The 14493-nt window shown below is 32.6% G+C and overlaps 1 protein-coding gene across 3 annotated transcripts in view; it reads left to right on the forward strand.

Annotated features, from left to right (window-relative positions):
* SSR1 (signal sequence receptor subunit 1) overlaps nt 1-14493 on the forward strand; it is a 52781-nt gene that overhangs the window by 14247 nt on the left and 24041 nt on the right. For 2 of the 3 annotated variants that reach the window (XM_051970729.1, XM_051970728.1), the window contains exons 6-8: nt 1358-1436; nt 1699-1792; nt 12431-12494. In XM_051970729.1, coding sequence (XP_051826689.1) covers nt 1358-1436; nt 1699-1792; nt 12431-12494 — 237 coding nt within the window. Of the gene's footprint in view, nt 1-1357; nt 1437-1698; nt 1793-12430; nt 13294-14493 lie in introns of those variants that run through there. The other variant, XM_051970730.1, reaches the window with a different exon arrangement.

Raw genomic sequence — 14493 nt, forward strand, 5'->3', positions numbered from 1 at the left:
GGAAGGGTCCTTGAAGATCATTAGCTTACCTCATTCTTTTACAGAAACAAACTGAGTTGCAGAAAAGTAAAGTGACTTGTTACCCTGATAATAAATGAAGAGCCATAATGAAACCAGTAATCATTCTGTTGTGTTGTGCATCTTCTCCTGATGGGAATTAGAATAAAACTCTTAAGATGTGTTGCTTCCTAAATATGTTTGTCAGGTGGACATGTTATTCCAGAAATGGTAGAGGTTATCATGTGTATTTAGGGAAATTCAGATTCTTTATGTGAGTCCCTTAGGGCAAGGCTTCTTAAACTTGTGTCCTCTTTTCGCCTGAGAAATTTTTACGTGATTCCAGATCTTTAGGTATATAAAACATACACACCAAATATTTGTTCATAATAAATAAATTTTGTGCCTACATTCAATTATGAAGTGTGTGTGTATGTGTGTATCTCATATAGGATTGTAACCCTCAGCTTAAGAAGCTGGGCCTTAGATAATCAGTGAAAAGAGAGATAATATAATCTTTATAGTGAAATAAAACTTTAATTCACTTTTATTTCCACATATTTCTTATATTTTCTGCAAAAGACTTAGTTTATCAGAGAACTTGTGATTTACTTTAAAACATGCTTAATATACAATATTACTGTTAATTGAGGGTTCACATAGCTTCTTAAAAAGCCACTGTTTTTGGAAGGACAAGGAAGTAGTCCAACTTGCTCCATTTTACCCCTATTCTTCAAACTCTTGCCTACTAGAGTTAAACCTATATCATCTCTCAGACTGATGGCAAAACATTAATTTTCTCTTGAGTTATCCTCTTGTAATGTTACTATAGAAAACTATTTTAAGACTTGATCTCTAAGAATGTTATTTAGTGTTTCAGCAGAGAATGTATATAGTGATTGGCAAAATCTATCACTCAGTTGTTTCACTATGACCTTTTTTTATTTGCCATGTTTTGTGAGATACTTTACTTTAGATTATAATTTATATTATTCATTCATAACTTCCTAAAGATGACATAAAATAATTTACTAAGCCTTCATAATTGTTTTAAAACCAGACTTATGATTTCACTGGTATAGATAACTTCCTGTATGGGAAAATTTTGCCTATGCAGATTATAAACACTGGCATTTTGGAGATTGACAGTTGTTGGAGAAACTTGAGAGATTTGTCCAGAGAGTTGCATAGTCAGTGTGTATCAACATAATTGTCTCCTAATATAATTGAGTCTTTTAAAATTCCATTTCTTATTCACAAGGTTATTTAGAGAATTTGTGGCATATATTAAAACTATAATAGCAGTTATCTGAATTTATGTAATTCCTTGTGTTATTTTTTTTTTCTGCCTTGAAATAAGGATCTTTATGTATATGTTTCTTGCTGGACTTGGGCTCCTAGTCGTTGTTGGACTTCATCAGCTTCTAGAATCGAGGAAGGTAAGGATTTGCATATGTTCTTTCAAATAGTTATAATTATGAAAATAATTTAATATTGAGTTAATAATAACTCGATGCCCTATGACATCTTTATATTGAAAAAAAAATTTTGTATGGTCTACTTTAAATGAAATTGAAGTAATTCTTAGGTTCTTATAATAAAACAGAAACTTAATGTTTTAGTTGTTGTTAATGATGATAATTCTAATTAAATATTTACTTCAGTACTGATAAACTAGAAATTATTTCTGTTTTCTTTTAGAGAAAAAGACCAGCCCAGAAAGTAGAAATGGGTACATCAAACCAAAACGATGTTGATATGAGTTGGATTCCCCAAGAGACTTTGAATCAGATTAGTAAGTATGCATAAAAATTTTACTGGGGGAAATATTTGAGAAATATGAGGCTGACATTCTTTTCTGAAAAAAAGTCAATAAATAAATGTCATTTAAAAATCATTTTTCCTATCTACAGTTCTCAGATCTCTTGTGTTCAATCTAATATATTTTAAAGGTTAATTAAATGTTCTGATTTCTCCACATAAATGGTAAACAGTCATCTCCCATCTCCCTTTTTATATAGCTCCCTTTTAACCAAAATAAACCTCATAATAACACTGAGCGAGGTCTATGGTTTTATTAGATGAGGAAAGGAAAAATAGTAACTTTTTACATAGTATAAGTTTTGTCTGAAAACTAAACATCTATTTTTTACTTTTAGGTTAATTTTTAAAAATCTGTCTTTAATTTTATATTTAAGGATTTGTCTGAACTCTTTTTATATTCCTAATCTTTTCCTATCTCTTTTCTTTCCTGTTGCTTCAGTGCAGAGTAGAAGAGGTGAGGCAATTAAATTTTGTTGATGCTTGGTAGTAATGATGCTTGAATAGCAGCACATCTTTTGAGCTAGTTATGGAATCCCAATTAATGATCATGTATAGTTTCCAGCATTATGTTTCTTAGAGAAAATTGATAAATAACCATAGTTTGATTTTTTCAGAAGGAAGAAAGAAAATAATTATAATCTGATCTTTTAGCATCCTCCTACTCAGCAAATTCCAGTGGTTCCCTGTCACTTCCAAAATCACACAAAATCCTCTAGTTAACATTTGAAGCTTGTCATAATATAGACTATCCCTCCCACACCCCTCTAATCTTCTTTTTCCCACACTCACACATATACTCTTTGATCCAGTGACCGTGGCCTCCTTATTGTTCCTCAAGTAACAACCAAGAGTGTTTTCTCTGAACGGTCCTATAGGCATGAAATAACCTTTCTCTCTATCTGTGCCTCCTTCCCATCCTTTGCATTCCAACTGAAATGCCACATTGTACAAGAAGCCTTTCCCAATCCTTCTTAATTCTAGTATTTGCCCTGTGTTGGTTTTTCCTATTGTATCATATACATAGCTTGTTTTTACATAGTTGTTTACATGTTGTCTCTCCTTTTAGACTGTGAGCTCCTTGAGGGCAAGGACTTGTCTTTTGCCTCTCTGAGTTTTGCACAGTGCCTAGCACATAGTAGGTGCTTAAGATATTCACTTAGCTATATGTTTATATCTTTAACTTTTATGAAGTTGAAAAGTTCTTTTCTTTAACAATGAAATAAATACCAAGTAACCTTTATATTAAAAAATAACCTAGGTGTTTTGTTTTGTTTTTAATTATCTTATCTTTAAGCAGCTCAGTAATTATAATATGAGCTGTCACTTCAGTTCTGTTAATTGAGAAGGAAGATAAAAAGAAAATAAATTTGGTCTTTTAATTCTCAGAAGTTTTAAGATTATGTGGAGAAGAGAACAAAGATGAGTTTTTTTAATGTGTTTTCTACTGAAAATCTTAGTGTTTTAAAATGTAGCCACAATAATTAATTTAACCAGACCCTCTAAGATTTTTTTTTAAGAGGGATAGGTTTTTGATCTTACCTTTAGATTCCCCAAATACACATGTCCTTGATGATTTTATCTGTTTCCATGGTTTTATACATCAAGGTAGCCAGTCTCTCACCTGAACTTCAAACTTCCATTTCCAGTTGTCTGGGATTATAATTTTACCTGGATGTCCTATTTCTACTTCCAATTCAGCATAACTCTTCTCTTTGCTCCCACTCTCACCAATTTCCCTTCTCTTTCAACTTTGGTATATCTACTTCATGATATCATCATATTTCTAATTTTCCAGATTTTTAACCTTCAAGTTATCTGTGGTTTTCCCTTTACTTCATTCTCTTATCAAATCAGGTGCCACCTCTATTGATTCAACCTCTAAAATATCTTATAGACCCATAAATTATCATTAGAGCCATAAGAGACTTTTAAGATTATCTAAAGCCCTGCTTCCATCATCTTTCCATTCATTGTTGCCCCTTTGGTTCATATCTTTGTTTCTATTAGACTTTTATAGCTTTTAAATTGGTCCTCTTAACTCAAGGCTTTTCCATTCCCTAGTCCTATCAATCAGTCCACATAAGTGTTAGGCACTATGATGAAATTTATCTTTCACACAGCTAACAAGGTAAGCTTTGTGATAATAAAGATCTAATTATGCTCCTTTGAAATCTTTTATCTGTTTCCCTATTACCAGGAGGCTAAAATGCAAATTCATTAGCCTAGCAATGAAAGCCATTGACATTCTGGCTCTAGTCTTATCTTTCTGGCCTTATCTTATAGTATTTCTTTCTAGGGACTCAAATTAGATCAATTAGCTGTTACTCATTCTCATCCTTTCCTTTTCTACTTTCATGCATTTATATATTTTCTCCATCCCATACTTAGAATATAGTTTTTTAAATTTGCTTTTTTTCACATGACTTCTCAATTTTTTAATCTATTCATTAACATTTTTCAGGGCTACGTATTAGCTTAGTTTTTAAATGTTATCTATGTTTTATTGTATTTTTATTTATTTTGCTAAATGTTTCCAAATTATATTTTAATATGGTTCAGTTGCTCTTAGTAATATTTTGGGTTATATTCAATAACTGGATTAGAGGGTTCTTTCAGGTTAGCATCATTTCATTATTCAAAATTCTTTTAGTATTGTTCAGACAGCATCATATCCAGCAAATTAATTTACAGTTTATATTTCCCAATTTTGTCCATTAATTTATTTTCATTTTCCTTTCTAAAATTCAGATATACTATGCTTATGGCCTTAATTTCATCTATTAGCCTAATAACTCTCAAAAAAGGCAAATTAAACTAGTTTCACAAGAGCTATTTTCAGTAAATCCACTCTGGCTTCCAGTGATTATTGCTTTCATTTGATCTTTTTCTACCTTCATGCATTTAGGTATTTCCTTTACCCAAGCTTAGAATATACTTTTAAAAATTATCTTCTTTTCACCCATCTATTTAATATGTTCTAGGATTTTATCTGGTTAATTGTCAAGTTCATGAGGCTATAGTTTCTGGAAATCTTTTTTTCTCACTTTTGAAAAATAAAAAATTTCCTCAAATCTCTAGGCTTTAGGAGCTTATGAACCTATTTCCCAATATCTTCATTGAGTACCTCTCTTGGTTAGTTGATCAGAACTGGGAGTTGTTTTTTTTTTTTGGTTTTATTTTGTTTTGGTTTTTCCCCAGTACTCTAGGATATGTTATCTGGGCATAGAGACTTAAACTCAGTTTAAAGCAACTAAACATGCTGCTTATTTTGAATTTCAGTTAATGATATTTGTCCTGTACTTTCTAGTCTAAAGATTTTTTTCCTTTAATGGAAAAAAATAGATGTAATAATATATAGTTAGCTGATTGAGCAACATATCTAAAGGAGAAATAAATTGTTCATTTACCATGGTGATGATTCACATTTATAAAATACTTCTATGATTTTTTTGTTGTTGTTGTCATTGTTGAGGCAATTGGGGTCAAGTGACTTTCCCAGGCTCACATAGCTAAGACATGTCAAATGTCTGAGACCAGATTTGAACTCAGATCTTCCTGACCTCAGGGCTGGTGCTACTTCTATGATTTTCAAAGAGCTTTCTTTGTAATAACTCCATATCTACTCCCCTAGTTAGAGTTAAGAAAATTGTAGTTCAGGAGTTTTACTCACTTGCCTTGCTCATAGTGGTAAAGCTTATATCTTTTTGTCTCTCAGTCTAGTGTTATTCATAGTCTCTTATAATTATGACCTCTTTGGTAGCATAGGGGAAATTGAGGAGAGGTACTATTTGGGACTTAGGTCTAAAAAAGCAAAGAGGAGCTGGTTGCTGAAACAGAAATTATGGGAATGGATGAAGCTCAAGTATAAAGATGTGGAGAAGAAATTCTAAAGTGTTTTGGCTATTTCCTGCTCATTTTACATTTTACATGAGGAAACTGAGATAGGATAAAGTTACTTGCCCAAAGTCTCATAGATTGTGCCTGAGACCAGATTTGAACTTAGATAAGTTTTCCTGACTCCAGGCCTAGTACTCTTATCCACCTAACTGTACTCCAAACAATAAGGATTTCTAAAAGGTAGTCGAGTCTCTCTCAAAGGTTTTCAAGCATAGATTAAATGAATAGTTTTTGAATTGAATATATGGTAGTGGGAATTTCTTTTGTGTGTGGAGTTGTACAAGACCCCTGAAACCTTTTCCAGCTCTCAGATTCTGTGAAGACAGATAGCTTGGGGATTAAAACAAACCTTACATCACAGGTAATGCTTGAGCTAATTTTGGAGAAAACTTAAGAAACCCAAGAGGCACAGGAATTACAGTCTGGAATATATAAAGGTACAGAGGTAGGAGATACAATGTCATGTGAAAAAAAACCTTTTTGGCTGGACTTTACAGAGCGTGAAGGGAAGTCGCTGTATAATCAGGCTAGAAAGGTAGGTTGTGGAGGTGGAGTTAAATGGTAAGAGCCATGTTTAAGGAAAATTACTTTCACAGAGTGGAAATTGGATTGAAGTAGAAGATACTTGAGGGAAATAGAGTTATTAGAAGAACAACATTGCAGTAATCCAGGTAACAGGCTGTGTGAATACAAATAGACATTGTTTTATTAAGTACCTATAATGTACAAGAAAGTTTTCTCAATTCACGGAATTAGAGTTGTAATGGAAAGCATCAAGTCAATATCTTGTCTGAACAAACCTTGTAAAAATAGAACAATCTTATAGAAATAGAACCAGTAGCAAACAGATTCCTTTTACCAAAAATATATGTCCATTCTACACCAAGATATCCTTCTTTGTTAGGAAATGGGTTCCTCGGGATTCCTAGAGAATCATATTGTGCATACATCAGAGTTCTTAAATGTAAAGGTGATATGTCTATAAGTGAGCAATTTAGCTTTTAAAAAGACCTGTTCAATATTATATGATATACTAATCTTCTAAGAAATAGTGTCAGGGTACAAAAAGTTGTCACTGGACTTGAAAAGGTTGGGCCAAATTTAATGAAGATGAGTATAAAATCTTATGTTTGTATTCAAATTTAGTGAGCAATTATTGTGCTGCATAAGAAAAATCAGATCAAACCAGTTAAAAAAAAAAGAAGAAAAAGCAAGCAAGCAACAACGAAAAGAGTGAAAATGCTATGTTGTGAACCACATTCAGGCTCCACAGTTCTCTCTCTGGGTGTAGATGGCTCTCTTCATCACTGAACAATTGGAACTGATTTGAATCACTTCATTATTGAAGAGAGCCACATCCATCAGAATTGATCATCGTATAATCTTGTTGTTTAAGCTCCACTTTTTAGGAAGGGTAAATTGGAAAGTTATCTGGGGAAGATAGCCAAAATTACAAAATTACAAAATTACAAGCTCATTTGAAGGAAATAATTTTGTGTATATTTTCATTTTTTTTACTTTTCATTTCTGCCTATGTCTCTCTCCCCACTCCTACCCATTGAACTATACCTCATAACAAAAGAAAAAAATAGAATCTAGCTAGACAGTATTAAAATATTTCCTACCTACTCTGACCCCACTTAATCTTTTCAAAGAAGGGACAGAGAAATACATTTTTTTTCATCTATCATCTTGGGAGAAAAGCTTGATCACATTATAATTTGACAATAACTAGGATTGGGGAGACTGAAAGGTGGAGGAGGAGGGTGGACAGACATCATTTTCTTGATTTTTTTAAAGGCTGTCATGAGGAAGAAAGATTAAATTTACTCTGCTTGGCTCTAAGAGCACAAATTAGGAGTAGAGATTTGGGAAAGTCATAATAAAGTAGATGTTTGTTCAAGTAGGATGCTGCTATAATGCTTTCTGAGATACATTCCAACTCGGATTTTGTGAATTAAAGTTCTTTTCTTTGAACAAGCCTTTGTCCATTCAGGACTTTTACTTTCCTAATCCTATCTTTCTGGTTTTGTGTTGCCTTTTAGAATACATCTGTTTAAAGGCCTTTTCATCTATTACTTATATGCATTCTTTTTAAATCTAAGCTCCAAAGAGAGCCTCCTATTGATTTACTTAGTTTTCTTTACATATAATCACATCTTTTTCTATTCTTTGCATAGAGAAATTTCTTTTAGGAAGGAGAATGTTAAATCTGAATTTTTAAAATTACAAATAAAGTCTACCTTTCTAAAATCTAAGGTACATATCTGATTCTACCCAGTGTCCCTTACCCAAGCTATTAAGAATTCCTAGATAGCATGGACTCTTTGTTACAGTTGTTTCCCTTTTGACCATTTGGTAGTTCTTATTAGTCAGAAATGCAAGCAAAACAAATCAAGAATTTATACATTTTTCTCTTTTAACAATTGGTTATTCTAGCCTATGACTAGGTAGTTGAAGTCTCCGTCTTAGTGTTCTGCCAGTTTTATGTCCTATGTTAATGCCTGTTTTTAATTTGACTGTATGATCTTTGGTATATACCACAAATATCCTTGTATTTCTCACTTTATTCTCTCCTAATTGCTTTCCATCATATCTTGGTCTTCATATTGTTTGGGTTTAGGTTTTAATATGGATTTATATGTTCTTGACTTAGGGTGTTGCCCATTTGTCAAATTCTTTTTTATTAGAAACTTTTGTACCAAATGCCTATAGAAGGCAGAAGGCAAAAAATCATGGGAATGATTGAAGTTGCTAGAGAAGGAGTAAGATCAGTGTACATGCAAGCAGATTTTCTTAAGAATTGCAAAGGGATGGAATCTAAGGCATAGGTAGAATGGTTAATCTTAGAAGAAAGGGAACATACTTTCCAAGAGGACCCTCTTGGACTAGAGGGAAGGATTATAGAAAATGGTTAGGGTAATCTGTGCCAGATGGGAGATGTGATCATCTAATGAAAGTGAAAGTGACAAGTTGATCAACTTGTGGGAAATTGCCTTATTTATCTACCAAGCAATTGTTTTGTATCCAAATAGAATGTTTCAGCTTTTGTAGAGCTTTTAAACATAGACATCTCCATGTAAATTGCCTCAACTTTATTTGTTGTAACAGTGTTAACTTAAAATCTATATTTAAGGCCCACTGTTATATATAATAGATTGTCATTTACTAAACTGCTCGGGTCTAGGATGTTCTAGTAAACTGGATTTTCTGGAAAAACTTACATTCCAAACTTTGAAAACCTTTTCTAAAAATCTACCATTTTCCTGCCAGTAATTTTCATGTCACCATAAGTGTCAATGGGTAAGGTAAGTAGCATGGCATAGTGACTAGAGCTGGGTTCAAGTGCTGCCTCTGCTAGCTGTTTGACACTGGGTAAATCGCTTAAACTCTCAGTGCTCTCAGCAGCTACATAAATCTAGGCAAATATAAGTTGCAGAATAATTTCCTGTCTATATTGTATTTGCAGAGGTAATTTTTTCACCAAGAATTCCCTAAATTTCTAGACCTCAGACAATATATTAATTTTTTTCCCTAAATACTGTTGGATTTTCCATTGTATTAGTAGAATGAGGACAGAGGAATCTGGGTTTTTAAAAGGTTCCGTTTTTAAACTCTGAATAAAAATCTTTCTAACATGTATTCTATATTTTCTTGACCTTTTAAAGAAAGAATACTGAATTTTTGTGATGCAGAGATGCTCTTGGGGTTTTTTTGAGGGGTTCAAAACTCATACAGCTATACTCATCTAATGTTTCTTTTTAGATTTTCTACTTTTACTTCTGATTTCTTTTTATACTTGGTCAGCAAGTCACATCTTGCTGCTGTGGGCCTATCTCTAGCCATTTCTTTATATGTATAAATTTCCTGTTCTGATTTTTATCTCCTAGTTTTTTGTGGCCTAAAAAAAGTTAATTTTTCATTTATGTGTAAGATAAGGAAATTTTAAAGAAAAGCAATTTACATTATTGCCATTTTTTTTTAATCCTCACAACAATCCCTGTGATAGGGCAGATTATGTTTATAGAATGGATTCGGCAACTGAGGTTCAGTTGAGGATAAATAACTATTGAAAATTATAGTTAGCTAGGGAAGCCAGCCCTCAAGACCTAGGTCCAGGTAAGTAGGGGTGTTGCAGTATATTGAGAATAAATGTACGAGATGAATGAATCATTATTGTGTGTAGGTGACACATAATCTAGAATTGCAGAAAAGTTAATTTGTTAACATTCTAACAATTTATCTTAACCAGTTCAGTCATATATTGATAATTTATATTCCTTATAATGATTCTGAGACAGTACTGAATTCTGAAAAGCCTTCTTAAAAATGCAATCAAGTTTTTAATAGTTTGAGTCTATATTTGTATATTGTATTTGTGTTGTTGTTACAGTCATTTTGTGGTATTTTTATTCTTTTGAAAATTCATCATCAATGTTTAGCAAATATCATAATTATTACATATGGTTACAAATGATGTTTTCATGTATATAATCTATAGATGTGAGTGCCTTACTTCATAGTATTTTCATATAAATGTTCATCAAGATATTTGATTGGCAGCTCATTCTGTGCCTGTGCAATATTAGAGAATTTATTTTATATGATAAAAAATACTGATACTTGTATCTAATATTTTATCAAGGACCCATATAACTTGTTGGGTTTTTTTAGTAAAAATATATTTCTATACATGTTGATTCTTGTTGGCTGAAAGCAGAATTTTTTTTTTAATTTAATAATAACTTTGTATTGACAGAATCCATGCCAGGATAATTTTTACACAGCATTATCCCTTGCAATCACTTATGTTTCGTTTTTTCCCCTCCCTCCTCCCCCCCCCAAGATGGCAAGCAGTCCTATATATGTTAAATATGTAGCAGTATATCCTAGATACAATACATATTTGCAGAACCGAACAGTTCTCCCACTGCACAGGGAGAGTTGAATTCAGAAGGTAAAAATAACTCGGGAAGAAAATCAAAAATCAAATAGTTCACATTCATTTCCCAGTATTCCTTCTTTGGGTGTAGCTGTTTCTGTCCATCATTTATCCAATGAAACTCAGTTAAGTCTCTTTGTCAGAGAAATCCACTTCCATCAGAATACATCCTCATACAATATCGTTGTCGAAGTGTATAATGATCTCCTGGTTCTGCTCATCTCACTTAGCATCAGTCCATGTAGGTCTCTCCAAGCCTCTCTGTATTCATCCTGCTGGTCATTCCTTACAGAGCAATAATATTCCATAACATTCATATACCACAATTTACCCAGCCATTCTCCAATTGATGGGCATCCATTCATTTTCCAGTGAAAGCAGAATTTTTTAATGCACCCCCAATGTAACTGGGATAATAGTTAGACTTCATGACAAATAAATTTACCAAAAGTTGAAAAAGAGGAAAGAAAGCAGGGGGAAAGATTGTATGTGATGAAGTGGAGGAGAGATTTGAGCCTTTGGTTTCATTGGTATAAAGAACTCTCTCTAGAAATACTGATCAGCAATTTGTCTATATCTTATTATGATCTTGGAAAACTACTTGGGTAACAGACCTGATGTGATATGCTTGAACTCATGGCTAACAAATGTTAGAGATAGTACTTAAATCCAGGTTTTGTTCATTACAAGGTCAGTCCTTTTTCCACTTAACCCTATAGCTTCTCTTACGCAGTAATTCAGGTTGTTGGGTTTTGTTATTTTTAATTCTTTTAGTTCTGATTGGGATAGGAACTGGACTTGTGATTTCATTGGTAGGGAGAGCCTCCTGACTAAAAAAACTTTCTCTAAAAATGGATTAGCATCTTCTTAGCAACTTAAAGTCTTATAGAATTGCCTAGAGAGACTTAACCTGCTTTCCTAAGTTTACACAACTAGTATGTCAGAGATAGAACATAACCCACATCTTCTTGGCTTCCAGGCTGGCTCATACATAATATGCTACTACCTCTTTTAGTTCTTACTGTGTTAATATTCCGTTTCCTTTACCTTGCCTACCATTTCCAACTACAAGATAAAATTGTTTAAGAAAAAGCATGTTTTGGATAAATTACTATTGTTTAGTCATGTCTAACTGTTCATAATCTTGTAAAAGATAGCATGCCAATACTGTCCATAGGATTTTGTTGGCAAAGATATTGGAGTGGTTTGCCATTTCCTTCTTTAAAAGATGAATGCAAACAGATCAAGTGACTTGCAAGGTCACATAGCTAGTAAGTTTCTGAAGTTAAATTAGATCTATTCTCTAGACCTAGAATTCTATCCATTGAGCCACCTAGATGCCTCCTATTAATTGATAAATAGGAAAATTTAATTTGTTACAAGTGACATGTAGTTGGAAACTTTTAAGCAGCAAGGTCAGTCTGTTTTTAACAATAAATGTTGATTTTACTTACTTGCATTTAAAATATGGCTGATAGTGTTTTAAGAAGGTTCAGTTTTTCAGCCATGATAGTGACCAAGAGTGATTTTTTTTGTCTACATTATTAAAATGTTTTTAGGGATTCCCTCCCCCCACCTTGAAAAGTAGCAGCATCAAATAAATTTAAATAGCAACTTTCCATCATTTTACATCACCTACATTGTTGTAGAAAAATTAATAGCAATCATCTTCTGTTGAAGAAAAAATTAGATTTTAAAAATATATACCTTTTGAATTTGATAAAGTTTTGACAGTGGGTTAAGATGACCTTTATACTTGTTCTCTTCCAGATAAAGCTTCTCCAAGGAGGTTGCCCCGGAAACGGGCACAGAAGAGATCAGTGGGATCTGATGAGTAAATGTTCATTTGTGCAACAATTCAATCTTTACTAAACCTGCCCTAACATTTTTTGACCTGATGGGAATTAGTGCAGAGAAGCCATATCAACATATGAGGAAACTACTACTTCTGTTTGGACTGAGTAATCAGAGCTGTGGCGATAATATTGCTGAAAATGCACTGCATATGTTTTTTCTAAAGTAACAAATTTGGGTTTTTTAAACCATTAAAAACTGTGTGTGTGCGTGTGTGTGTGTAAGCAGTTGGTCTTACCAGAATCATTGTTGTACTACCTGAAATGTGCCTTTAGAGTGCTAAATGTAATGCTGGCATGTCTGTATCCCACTGAAAATTTGTGGTTTTGTTTTTGTTTTCCAGAAAACATAATGATAATTGCCTAATGTTATTGTATAAGGAGTTTCTCATTTTTACTTATCATGCCTTGAACTGTACAGCAGAAAATATTTTAGCTACTCTGTTCCTCAGAATAGCTACTAATTCAGCAGTGATGGCACAAATTCTCTGGGTGGTTTTTTTAATATCTGCAACTAGTATTCTAAAGGCACAAGCAGGAGTAGCTGCTTTTAGCAATATAGTATTTTGTTTTGGTATTTTGCTGCTGTTTACTACAATACGCACATTGGGAGTACTTCCTTATACTGATCAAAGAACCCATTTGAATTTATATCAATCTGAGATCTAGCAGCAAAATTGTGAAGCATGGAAACTGCTGAACTTGATATATAAATTTCAACTCTCCATATTTTTCCTCATTTTTTAACAAAAAGAAAATAGCACACTTGTGTGAGCTGAATTATTGTGTTGTGTGTCATTGTTCTGTTGTGTCTGATCCAAAAATGGCTTTGGAATCATTTTAGATCTATTCGATATTTATGAATCAGTGATTTTCCTCCTTTCCCCGTAATGGAAACTACCATGGCTAGAAATTTCATTGTTCTGAATTGAATTGAAGAAATGAAACTCCAGATTCTGTGTAAAGTGGGGACTCAAAATATAGGGCACAGATCAAAAATGTGTTCCAAATTTTAATTTCTGTAGACTCATAAAACAGCTGAAAAAAACCTTCTACAACATCTAGGCCATCCTTCTCATTTTACAGATGAGAAATTTGAGGCCCAGACAAAGTAATCTGTATGGATACCAATGAATTAAGTTGAATTTTTTAATATATATGTATATGCATATATATACATATATATATATATATATATATATATATATACATATATATATATATATAGTTAGGTTATATATTCTATAGGTAGACACAGTTCAATGGTTGATTTATTTTTTTTCCCCAAGTTGTTGGTTAGTTTTCCCCTAACCTTATAAATAGTTTTTGTGAGTATTTTTGAAATTTGCATGTGACTTTTTTTTTAAGTGAATCTCTTTTAGATAGTATAAATCAAAATATTTAAGAATTGAACTTTCTAAAATTTTCTTTGAACTTTTTCTATATTTAGCCTTTTTTAAAAATCTGTTTTGCTGTAGTTTTCTGTATGTGTCAGGCATCATAGGTGTTGTATGTTTAAGAGTCTTGGTTTAAAGACAATTGATATTTATAGAGGGTTGTTGTCATTAAGACCTGTAATCAAATTGACATTTTTATTAGATTTAAGTAAAAAAAAAAACTTTTAAAAGGCTTTTTTCCATGCCATGAAGCCATTTTCTCCTACATGTCTTTGAAAAATGGAAAGTGAGGTTTTAGCAGTTAAAGTTTACTTTAGCTTTTTGCCTTTACCTTTCTTTCTTTTAACCCCCTACCTCTTTTGAAATCTGCATTTAACCTGCCAAGAATGAACATCTGAGCCAGTGACATTTGAACAATACCTATAGCAGAGGGACTAAGGTTCCTAAAAACCTGTATTGGTGGTATTGTACTATAAACATCCCATTCTCAAAATTCAGAGTGTTTGGGCTGTTATCTTGGTGTAGAAGACCAATAGCTTATTTTAAAACTATAGTACTTACTATTAAAAAATAGACATAGCTT

This window comes from Antechinus flavipes, chromosome 1 (genome assembly GCF_016432865.1).
Source record: "Antechinus flavipes isolate AdamAnt ecotype Samford, QLD, Australia chromosome 1, AdamAnt_v2, whole genome shotgun sequence".
NCBI lineage: Eukaryota > Metazoa > Chordata > Mammalia > Dasyuromorphia > Dasyuridae > Antechinus > Antechinus flavipes.